General features: G+C 41.5%; 1 protein-coding gene across 2 annotated transcripts in view; it reads left to right on the forward strand.

Moving 5' to 3' along the window:
• Kifap3 (kinesin associated protein 3) overlaps nt 1–12200 on the forward strand; it is a 122746-nt gene that overhangs the window by 105695 nt on the left and 4851 nt on the right. Inside the window, exon 20 of one of the 2 annotated variants that reach the window (XM_032915456.1) lies at nt 11713–11778. The exons of the other annotated variant lie outside the window; for it this stretch is intronic. Within the exon in view, the coding sequence (XP_032771347.1) occupies nt 11713–11758 (46 nt within the window). The 3' untranslated portion in view covers nt 11759–11778. The remainder of the gene's footprint in view (nt 1–11712; nt 11779–12200) is intronic. 2 annotated transcript variants of the gene reach the window in all.

Here is a 12200-nt window from a genome sequence, read left to right on the forward strand (position 1 = left end):
GAACTGAGGAGAATATTTCTGAATTAGAGACCATGCAATCAGATCTCTTGGAAATAGAGGATCCACTTTTTAGCAAATGCTAATTGTTGGTTGCTGCATTTTAAAAAGAGGGTACTTGGCTAGCAAAGTGACTTCGTAGGTAAATGTAGTTGCCACCAAGCCTCAGAACCTATGCTTTATCTCTGAAACCCATGTGGTGGCATGAGAGAACTCCCCCAATGTCCTCTGACCTCCACGTGCATGCCATGGCACACACGAGCGCACGCACACGCACACACACACACACGCACACACACACACACAATTTTTTTAAGAAGACTGCAGAGGAAGAGTGACTGAAGTTTTAAAAAGAAGTATAGTACTTACTGTCTGTGGCCTCTTTAGAGGGGTCTAGGCACACTATAGGAATGTTGAACTTTGAGCCATGGCGTAGCGGCTTCTAATTATTGCTTTCACACATGCCTAAGATCTTCTTAAGCCACTCTAGAATTTATGCTGATATTGTCTTTTTGCAACTTTAGTTCACCCAAAATTCTGTTTGTAAAGGTCCATAGAACCATTTCAACACAAAGTAAATATTTTAAAAGTATCTTTGTACTCTTTAAAAAAGAAAAATATGTCTTATTGTTCAAAAGAGCTCATGTTTGTGTCGATTGGACAGTGCAGTGCAGTTCAATCATGACAGCAAAGCACTGGAAACCGTACTGGTGTCAGCGCCAGGCCACTGTAACCTTTATCTAACTGCAGTGTTTGAGAGGGTATCCATTAATGCTTTCCAGTCTGGCATATGCATTAGTAATCATGCTAGCATTTACTAACATGCATGCAGTGAAGGCTTCGGAAGCAGAGTGCTAATTTCTAGTGATTACCGCCCTTATTAAATTACTGTTCACAACTGAATACGGCCATTCTGATTTAGCCAATCCACCCTATCCATAGACTCATACTTTCATCCATCTTTGTTTCTTTCTCCTTGTTACAATGATGGATGTGACCTTGAAGCCTCTAGACTCTGTCCTCTGCCCTCCTGAAGATGTCTTATTTGTCCTCATCCTTTTCCCTCTACTGGTTCATCCTGTCACCATGGAAACTCTATTGGCCTCATGTTACATTCTAACTACTGCTCATTCTCACTTCCTCATACACAAAACTTCTCTGAAATCTTCAGTTCTGGGGCTAGAGTGACCCATCTCAGTTAAGAGCACTTGCTTTTGCAGAGGACTTTGCATGTGATAGGGCACAGCCGTCAGTAACCGCATTCCGTGGTTCAGCAACCTCTTCTGACCACACTTTGTGCATATACGTGCATTCAGATTAACACACACACACACACACACACACACACACACACACACAGAGAGGGGGGGGTAATATCTATCTAAACTTTTAAAAATAATAAAAAACTTTCAACTTTGTTTTGAACTTCTCCAGTTTTCTTGTCAAAATTGTCAGGTTTTGTGTTACTTGAAGCAATAGACTTTTCTCATTTTCAACTCTCATCTTTGCTTAGCGCAATTGTCTGAGCCTTGCTTTTCAGTGTTCTCTTATTTCCGTTCCAAACGTACCACATTTCTGATCTGTGTCAGCCCCTCTTTATCCCTTGCATTGTTCTTTGGCAGATAATTCCTCCTCTTCTCCACCTGTAAATGCTTCTTGCCTCAGCCAAACCCTCATCTGAGACCATCTTTTCATTCCCACTGCTCACAGGACCATCCTGTTAGTCTTGAATAGTATCTGTCATCTTATATTTCCTACCAGATATTGATTTGAACACAACCCTTTCCTCTTTCCTGTTTAACATAGTTAATTAAATGCTTGTAGAATTATCAAAGTGCTGCATTTATATACACATCTTTGTACCTTAACAAACGTTACAGCCATCCACCAAGTAGTCAAGTCAGAAACTTCGGGGTCTTCCTTGGTCTTCCCTGCTATTTGGACTTTTCTTGCAGTTTATACTGTCAGCACTCTAATGCCAACTGCTGCTGCCAGCATCACTCAGCTCCTGGCAGCCTCCTAATTAGTTGCCATGGTGCAGCAGCTGCCTCCCCTCATGGTCTTGTTCACTTAACAATTTTCCCAGTCTTCTTAAGCCAAACTCAGCTCCCTGCACCTTTAAGAAAAAGCAAGGTCCTCAGCTCGCTCTGCATAACTCTACATTATCTGACACTTCTGCTTCTTCAGCCTCATCTACAAGTGTCCCATTTCTCTCTTCCTCCCTGAAGAAGGGCTCCCTACTCTGTCACCTTCCTGCCTAGCTTGAGTAGTCATCAGACTAAATAACTAGCTTTTGTCATTCAAGCCTCAACTCCAATCTTATGTCCTTCTAAAAGCTCCTCCTTCAGCCCGTCTGCTCTAATGAGTCACTTCCTTGTTAATCCGTCTCTCCCCTCAGCAGTGCACACTGCAGAGGGGAAGACCTTTGGCAGTCTCAGTCAAAGTTGTATCCCCAGTAGCTGGCCCACACTAGCTTCTCCAGCAGGGCTGTCAGTAAACACAGATGAACTTACTCCACTTCCCAGTTTATTTAATTTTCAATGTCACTTGGCTTTTCACAATGTTTTACTTCTATATTAAACCGTTACTGTTTCTATGTCACCCTTTCAAGTGTATAATGCAAAGCATATATTAGATACATGTTGCCATATATATCCATGTTTTATATATCCTGTTATTTTTAAATTGTTGGCAAATAACTTTGTATATGGAAAAATATTTTAATAATCCATATAAGGCATAAGCACTTTTAGTTATTTTATTTTAAATAGATTGATACTAGCCTTGATAATTAACACCTAGTTAACATTCTTTGTATACTTGTTTCATACATCTAGATATTAAATTAAATATTCTAAGTACTCATCTATGCTAAATGTAAGCATAACATCCTATGAGCCACCAACCAGGAGCACACTTGGGCCATGCCCCTGACACACATGTAGCAGAGGTCTGCCTAGTCTGGCCTCAGTGAGAGAGGATGCACTAAATCCTCATGAGGCCCCAGGGAAAAGGGAGGCGTGGGGGTAGGGCAAGTACCCTCTCAGAAGCTAAGGGGAGGAGGAATGGAATGAGGAACTGTGGGAGGGGCCATTGAGAAGGGAGGCAACGACAGGAATGTAAATAAATAAAATAACAAAAACTGAAAACTAAAAAATTAAAATGAATTTTACAATAATAAAATCAAAACAAAAAATTAGTATATTAAAAACTACTTACTATTAAGGCAACAATGTAAATACAGCATAGTATGTTAGACGTTATCTTGAAATTTTGTTTCTGCTTTTACAAAATTTTACTAAAGTTTCTTAGAGAATAAAAAAGTTCAGAATGCTTTACGTTATAAGCATAATCTATGAAATTGTATCCGTAGTCCATCTGATTTCTCTACCATAAAGAAACCTTATAGCTTCACCATAACAATGGAAGAAACAGTGTTAGCATTAAAAGTGCTGTCAGTTGTGATAACAGCCTTTTAGGACTGCTAGTGGGGCCAGGGTTGGAGCTCAGTTGGCAGATGCTGGGGAGATGCCCAGGTCTGACCTCCAGTACTCCCAGCACTTAGGAGGTAAGAAGCAGGATAATCAGGAGTTCCAGGTCATCCTGGACTACATAGTGAGCTGGAGATCAGCCTAAACTATGTGACACCCTGTCTGAAGTAGATACATATTTTTCTGGAGATAACATTTATTTGGAAGATAATTTTTCACGTAGAAAGATCGATACAATACAGTTAGGCCTCACATAAATCTAACCTGTAGTCAAATCTTAGGGTGCTTGTCCTGAATGTCTGTGTAAGTCCGTGCTGAAACAGCAGCATGTGTTTAAAGGTGTATCTCTAGGAAACGGTGGTACAGTCAAGGATGTTATAAATGCACGCATTAGCTCCCAGGCTCAAAAGCAGACATTCTACAGTGACCAATTCTACACCGCCTCCCTTCGTCCCCACCTGTCCTGTTACTGACCAGTCGTTGATTAGTACATTGGGAGACTCGCATGTGCCTACAAGTCCCTCTTGTCCCTGTTTCTATGATTTCTTAAGTGTTTTCAACCTAGTTTCTGTAATGGCATTCAAAGTTAGAAGGACACAACATAAATATATAATCAAGGTGAGGCTATGCATTCAGTGTTGTATCATTTAAATTTGTGTGTGTGATCTGTTTAATTGGTAAGCATTTGGATAGGGTCTTGCACGGCAGAGATGAGTATAGTACAGAATGTATAGTGAGCACCCTGCTTATTTTCCTTTACTTCCTTTCTCATTGTGTTACATTTTTGAGGGTAGTCGTGTTATCAGGCCTACGTGGGGCCTGCGTGGGTCTGCCTTAGGCCCTGTGCAAACATGCTGCGGTTGTTTAGCTTGAGTTTTTGTTAGCCCCCTGACAGTGGGAGTGAGACTGTCTCTGACTCCTTTGCCTGGCCACGGGGCCCTTTTCCTCTTGCTGGGTTGCCTCATCCAGCTTTGCGATAAGGGTTTATGCTACTCTCATTGCACCTTGTGGTTGGGCTGTGTTCACTTGTTACCTCTAGAAGGCCTGCTCTTTTCTGAAGAGAAATGGAGGAGCAGTGGATCTGAGAGAGAGGAAAGGTGGGGAGAGAACTGGAAGGAGTGGGAAGGATAAACTGTAGTCAGCATGTGTTATATGCAAGAATAAAGAAAAATGAATAGAATCAAATAGAACAGAACAAAACAGAACAGGATGTCTTGGACAGTGTGATTTGGAAAATTATGAGGTTTGGGGGAGGCTACTGTATGTATCAGGGTATCAAGGAGAATGATGTAAACGCCGATTTTAATGCCTGCCATCTTGTGGGTAAGATTTAGTCAATAGAAGCTTACTTTTTACTTTAGATAGGTGTACACACTCACACACACACACACTCACACACACTCACACTCACACACACACACACACACACACACACACACGCACACACACACACACACACTCACACACACACACACTCACACACACACACACTCACACACACACACACACACACACACACACACACACACACACACACACTCACACACACACTCACACACACACACACACAGAGTTTCATTTCAGACCATAGAGACATAAATGCTTTCTTGCTCTTTAAGTTCTTAGTTCAAGTTTTCAATACTTTTTAGTAGAAACATCTATAATTTTGTGAACATAGTATTCTGTCTCAAATAATGAAGGGTGATCACACATGCACAATTTCTTTGTTTAACCTTGGAAGAAATTGTATCTAAAATTGGTATATCCCACTTTTTCAGGAATTCTTCCCATGATAGTGTTTATTTGGATGGTTAACAGGAAAATATAGGTTTGTGTGTATGTTTGTGTATGTGTGTGTATTTTTTCCTGGGGTCAGAGATTATATAGATAGAATGCAATTTTATATTTACCTCATTCTCTGTATGGAAAGAAAAAACTTTCACTGTTTGCCAACCCTTGGGAAAAGGAAGTGTTACCATCAACAAGTAGGGTTAAGGTTATTTCAAATGGGATCAGTATGTTCCTGGCCTAAGACTTGGAGCAGCTAATGTAGGTCTGCCTCCATTACACGTGTACATCTGAAATACAGACTATAGATTTCCCTTCACCCTGGAAATTCCTCACATTTCCCCAACTTAGATATGAGCCCTAGATTCCCAGGCTTTTCTGCAGCATCAGAAACAGTAGACACCACAGAGTAAAAAATACACCCTGAGTGTTCTCACATCCTGTGCTCCTGACTACAGAGCCTATCACATCAGTCTCCTGAGCACGGTGCAGAGTGAGAAGCAGCGCGAGTGAATGGCTAGAAGTCTTCCCTTGATTTACTCCTTAACATGAGCTGGCCCATGGGATATAAAGTAAGACACTGCCCTCACTGTTCCTAAAGGCGTTCTACATTTGCATTATCATGACGTAGAATCTGAGCGTTTGATTGAATTACCCAGTTTACACAAGCAGTCCACTCTCGCTAGGGCAAGAGGAAGGACTGATTGGCCGTGGCATTATTTTACTGAGCAATAATTAGCAGACATCTGCATAGGCATAAACCTCCATGACTTATGCAGAAGCCGTGTAAAGGCAAACAGAAAGCATGTGCAAGATGCGTCTCCACCTGCACTCTCTTCACCCACCCCATCGTGTGCAGTGCAGGAGCCAGCCTTTCCCAAGCATTTCCAGATGCATCACTATCGTCTCGTGTAACAGTTATAATCCATATATAAAAGGTACCAGACATTCCACAAGGTCAGGAATGGCAGACTTACCAGTCTTTCAAATAGAGGGAAATGGCATGTGTGTCGCTGAGAGCGGGAAAAGGTCTGCAGTGTCCCCATAATCCTTTGAGAACAACTCAAGGTACCGCACAGATGTCCGTAAGAAATCCTGAGCTTCCACATCCTTGTCTACACTCCGTCTGCCTGGCATAGGCATCCTTGTCTACACTCTGTCTGCCTGGCATAGGGTCAGGGCTTCCTTAGCCCTGTGTGTGAAGACGACAGTCATGTCCTGTTTTATTTTCAGAAGTCTTGTACCAGACAGTCCGTAGTTAACCTTCAACTTGTGTAGAAAATGGATTGAGCTGTACTGTTGAGTGTGTTCTCGTGGGCTAAGCCTCTGGAGTGAATGCAGAGCGCGCTTTGATGCAGGTTAGAGTCCGTCCTCTGAAGCATTTGTCTGGCAGCTTCCTGTACTCACTGCTGAAGTGGCTGAATTCGCAGCTTCAGGGTACAGTAGCACTGCCCTACATACATCTTAAAAGTAGACTAAGCAGGCAAGAATGCTTTTTCATATATTTACAACTTAAAATTTGCCTACAATCAAACTTTCAGATGTTTTTGCTTAGTAAAAAAACATGGATTTTTAATGAGTTTAGCTGTAGATTTTGTAATCTACATATTTCTGTTCATAAGTTTTGAGAACTATTTCTTAGTTTAATTTATCTTCCAAAAAGTCTTTGCTGACAAGCCAGTATATGAGTTTTATCACTGACATGATTTATCTATTATTCAGCAAAATAAAGGAAAGAAATTGTTGAATAGTCTCAGATAAGTTGGAAGCTTTATGTTAAAAATCTTACTTTTATGACAATTTGGGTTTTTTAAACATTCATAACCATCTATGTCTTATCTGATGTACAAAGAGAAAAGTTTCAAAACTATATTAAAATTTTCCCAAACTATATTAATTATTTTTAGGAGTTTTAATGAGTTATCACAGAAAGTTAATAACACTTTTTTCATTTAAGAGAGACTAGTATTATATCATCCATGATATAACATCCATGTTACATGGCTATATTGCCTCTGACATTTTTCAGATATCAAATTTCTATTTTATAAAGAAAGGGGAGAGATTGATATAGCCTGTTATTCTCTGTTAATCAGGAAGATTTAAGATTCTTTTCCATTTCTAGGACTTACTCATTCAGTAATGTAGTCTAACTGGAGTTCTGCTTGGTGCTTAGATGACAGTAACTAAACGTGGTTATTTCCAGTTTACAGTTAGGCGTGCCCGGCTAGAGCTCGGTAGTGCTCATGTGCTAACTTTGGGTTGTTTAAGGCATTGACTTTACAGCATGTTTAGTTTCTTTTCATTCCTTGTTAGTATTTCTCCGTACCTAATAGTCTCCTGCCCCACCTCCGACAAGAACGTTCCTCTCTGTTCAAACATCACAAGTGTTTTCCTTTTGGCATTGCTTCCCAGCTCCCCGAGCAGTGTAAGCAAATTGGAAAGTTCAGCTGTCATTCTTGGAAGGTCATAGATCACACCAGCAGCCCAAGTAATCCAAGAGGTTTTAAGCATCATAGCATTTAGTTTAAAGTGAAATTTGCTCTGACAGGGCTGGCAGACCAATAGGAAAAATAAATGTTTGTGCTTGGAAAAGTGCATGTGTAGAGGCCAGGAGCGTAACTGACGGCTGGAAGCGGTTTCAGTCTGAAAACAAATCATTAAGAGAGTGCAAGGGGTAAAACACACAGTTCATATTTTAAAGAGTCAAAATGAACCAGCAACGAAGGTTAGCATTACACAGTCATTAGCTCGGGTGCTCACATTTAACTCACAAGGTACCAGACGGCTGGTTAGTCTGTCCCTGAGAAAACATTGCTACCAAGGCGATGCTCTGCACTTGACACATCTGACAGTTTTGTGCCTTAAGAAGAAGAAAGGCATCGTGACAGATCACATGAGTGGGGCCATGACAGGGGACCAGTGACAGGCAAGCAGTTATTTGAAGGAGGTGCTAATGACAGTTTACTGATGTGGAACTTACGCAAGCCACTCAGTACGTGCCAGGGTGCGAGGCATCGCTTGACAGCACAGAACCCGCCAGTAGGTTCAGAAAGTTCTCGTGCACAATTGAAGACATGTAGTCAAAGAGAGCTAGACACTGTCCCTAACTAAAGACTTCTCTAGAAGCCAGAGAGCACTGCAGGCGTGGGTGGCTTCTCACCTCAGCCTGAGAGTCAGGAACGTCGAGTTGTCTGAGGCACCAGCACTGCAAGTAAGAGAAGGGGGGAGCTAGTTAGTAGCCTCAGCTCCTTCTGTCAAGCTGTTGTTCTCTTTGGAAAGCCATTCTAAAATCAGAACAATACAAAATTTATAAATATTTTCCTTGAATGTCCAGAACAAATAAAACAAGAATAGAAAGAATTTCTAGTAAAGGGAAGATGAGGCTAATGAGGAAGGGCTCTTGACGTGCAGATTTGAAAAAAAAAAAAAAAAAAAAAAAAAGACAAATTCAGAAACCACTTCCATGTATGGAAATGCTTGTGATTTCCTTCTTGATTGACAGCCCACTCTTCCCCCGACAAGTGTTAGCCATTACTCTGGGCTAGTGAAATAAAAACATCTAATTCTCTCTCAATTGGTGCTAAGAAGACAAGTCTCTAAGTTCCTTCACTTCTCCCTTCATGCACAGTGTGCTGTGCCGTCAGGACTCCGGGGGTGGGCATGCCACTGTTTGTCAGAGTTGTTCTTTCTCTCCCTCCTGGACCTGGTCAGGGTGCCCCAGAGGAAACAGTAGGTCTGCAGTGGGTGGGGACAAGTATTAATTGAGATTACAGGGAAGTCAGAGAAGTGGGATTTCACTACCAATCGGAATAAATGAAAGACACTTTTTACACACGCCCCTCCATTGGTGTGAATTCGTTTTTATCTGAAGCATCACATGGTCACTAACTGGAGGAATCCGCCCCCACAGTCTTTTCCCTTCCAGCTGACAGATGTCATTAACAACGCTTTTAATGGGTCCCAGATGATTTAAATACAGCTTCCCTCCCGATACTTACATAATTTGCCCTTTATTTTTGAAAAAATGAAATTTCATTTAAAGATATTATTCATGGGGCTGGAAAGCTGGCTAAGTAATTAAGAGCAATTTCTACTCCTTCAAAGGACCTGAGTCAGTTTCCAGCGCCCACGTCAAGCAACTCACAACCACTTCTGACTCTGGCTGTGGGGATGCAACACTTCCGGTCTCTGGAGGCACCTGCACACGCATGGCACACGCAGGTACACACACAAAGAAAACAGACCCCCTAAGTATTATTTATGTTTCACTTTATTAATAATAAAAGGCAAAATATAATTATGTGTATACAACACACAAAAGGAAATTAAAATTATGACTAAACTGTGTCTTTGTGTGTGTGTACATATGACAGACTCATTAAAAGACTGCATAATTATACTCTTTCATTTCATTTTCTCAATGATACAATGATTCAATTTCAAAACAAATTAATGCCTTAGAGAAATCTAAAATATGTGTATACAACAGTTAAACTTACAAAAAACATAAACGTTTTTGCTGTTGGTTCCATGACAGTTTTCAAACTATGCTGTCAGGATAGTACTTTAATGTGCAGGTTTAACTTTTCACTTGCAAGCAAGCTAGGCATAGTGGCTCACCCTTTTAATTCCAGCACTTGGGAAGCTCAGAGGTAGGCTGGTGTCTGTGAGTTCCAGGCCAGCCAGAGCTACACAGTGATACACTGTCACAAAAAGAAAAAAGAAAACGTCAGTGCGGAAGACAATCACTTAAGCCCCACGGTCACAGACTTTACGTTCAGGGACAGGTGTTTCCTATTTTGTGTCACTCTTATAAAATTGAAGACATTAGTTATCTGAGGAAGCAAAACTGCACTCCATGCGTGTTAAATAGTTTAAATGCATTTAGCACATTCTGAGTACAGTGGTAAGACAAGCTCGCCATCTAGTGGCGATTTTGTAAATTACATTTGGGTGCCCGTTCTGAGACCTTATTAGGTATTATTTACTTGTGTGGCATTTCTCTTCCTACAGCAGGGATATCAAAAACATGGTCTTTTCTTACTATTAAAGTCAAACTAGCTTCCTAACCTGTCTGACAGTCCCATGAAATATTTCATGAAGTACTTCCTCTACTCATGGGGAAGGCTCTCTATTCAGATCATCTGTAGTTATTAAAACTTTGAGCCAGTTTTAAATCCACAGTCTTAGCTCTCAGTTCCAACCTAGAAAATTTTTGTAACTAAACTTTCATTTCAAAAGCTAGAAAGATAGACCAACAGGATGGCTCCCGGCACGTGCTGTCAAACCTGACAGGCTCAGGTCAGCCTCAGGACCACGGACGGACGGACAGAGGTACATCGTTCCCACGAGTAGTTGTCCGGCCTCCACAAGTGTGCACAGTGCATTGCACATGCACACAGCCTTTGCTGTGAACTGTAGCAGTCTGCTGACTGTTGTGTACAGGACTCCAGGCATGGGCAGATACACTCCCTGCTAAATGTTTGACGTGTGTTTGAGCTCATCCAACACCGTTTTTTTTTACCATAGATAAGTTTCTAAAACTCAGGATAGGTTTTTTCAGAACTATTGAGTTCTCCAAAGAGTTTTACGTCAGTCCCCTCGTCACTGGGGACCTGAAGTCCTGTGCTGGCTCATACCACACACTTGAGACTTCAACCAGAACGCACCGCGTGCTGCTCTCTGGCGGCTACTGGGTCTTACTTGGGCCTCTATGCCATCTGCAATCCTACCTGTCTCTCCAGACTCATCCATCCATCCCGATACTCTCCGTTCAAGTTACAGTCTTATTGAGTACATTGTTTGTGCTCATTGGGTTGCACTAATAAGACCAAGAGGTAGGGCCCCCGTGTGTGCTATACTTGGTTCAGATGAGAGCGAGCACCATCAGGGTAGTGTGGCTCTCAGCTCTGAAGTGATCTCACCCACATCAAAAGTATCATAGATACTTAATGAAAATCAGTTATTTCAGAAAACATGAAGTGGACACATTGTGTCCCGATGACTATTAACAGGGTAGTGACTAGGAGAATAGACTCCATGTATGATTGCAAAGAGTAATTCTGCGGTTACAGGGAAAGGGTTTGAGAAGATTATAATAAACCTTCCAGCGGTCTGCCATACCCACACATGGAAGCTGCCTTCATGGAGTTCAAGTGCCAAGTGTCTAGGAGTTCAGACAAGGTCCGAGTGAGCTCTGTCAGCAGTGTTGTAAGTTAAAGTACAAACAAGATTGTTTTAAAATATTTTCAGATCTCAGAGCCTATGTGCTCATGAAAAAAAATGGATCAAAAGTATTGTCTCTCATGCTAACGTCCACTAATGACTTTATTACGGTTTGTACTTGTCTTGATGCCTTAGTTTAAAGAAGGAAAAATCAGGTTGCTCTGCTCTAATCATAGCGAGATAACGATGATGCTTTTCACTTACGCAGCACTGTCCACCCAAGGATGTCAAAGTGCTTTGCAAACATGCACTAACTAAGCCTCAGCCGGCCGAGGTAGGTGCCTCCCTCCCTCCTCCAGGAAACCTGAGTGCACCCAGGCTTCCCGCTGGCTGCCACGTCCCTGCACTGCGCTGCATGTACAGCGCCACCTGTCTTCCCAGGCTTGGGTTTCCCCGAGTCATTGCCAGCTTAGAATTAGTGAATGTTGCTTGAGGACTTGTTTCAGATCCTACAAATATGGACAGAATTCACTCTTCTGCTTTCTCTGTGTCAGTGAAGTCTGTAGATTTATAAGACCAAATTCCAAATGTTCTTTATATTATATTATTGTTGAATTATAAGTGTAATTTTCACTTTAAGGAATGTTTTTCCATTTTCTTCTCCAGGTTCCCCTAAAGTCATTGTTCTTGGGTATAGAACTTAATAGAGATTGATGACATTATCATCCCTTGTTATCTTTTTACCAGAGACCCCTT

Source organism: Rattus rattus, chromosome 10 (genome assembly GCF_011064425.1).
Source record: "Rattus rattus isolate New Zealand chromosome 10, Rrattus_CSIRO_v1, whole genome shotgun sequence".
NCBI lineage: Eukaryota > Metazoa > Chordata > Mammalia > Rodentia > Muridae > Rattus > Rattus rattus.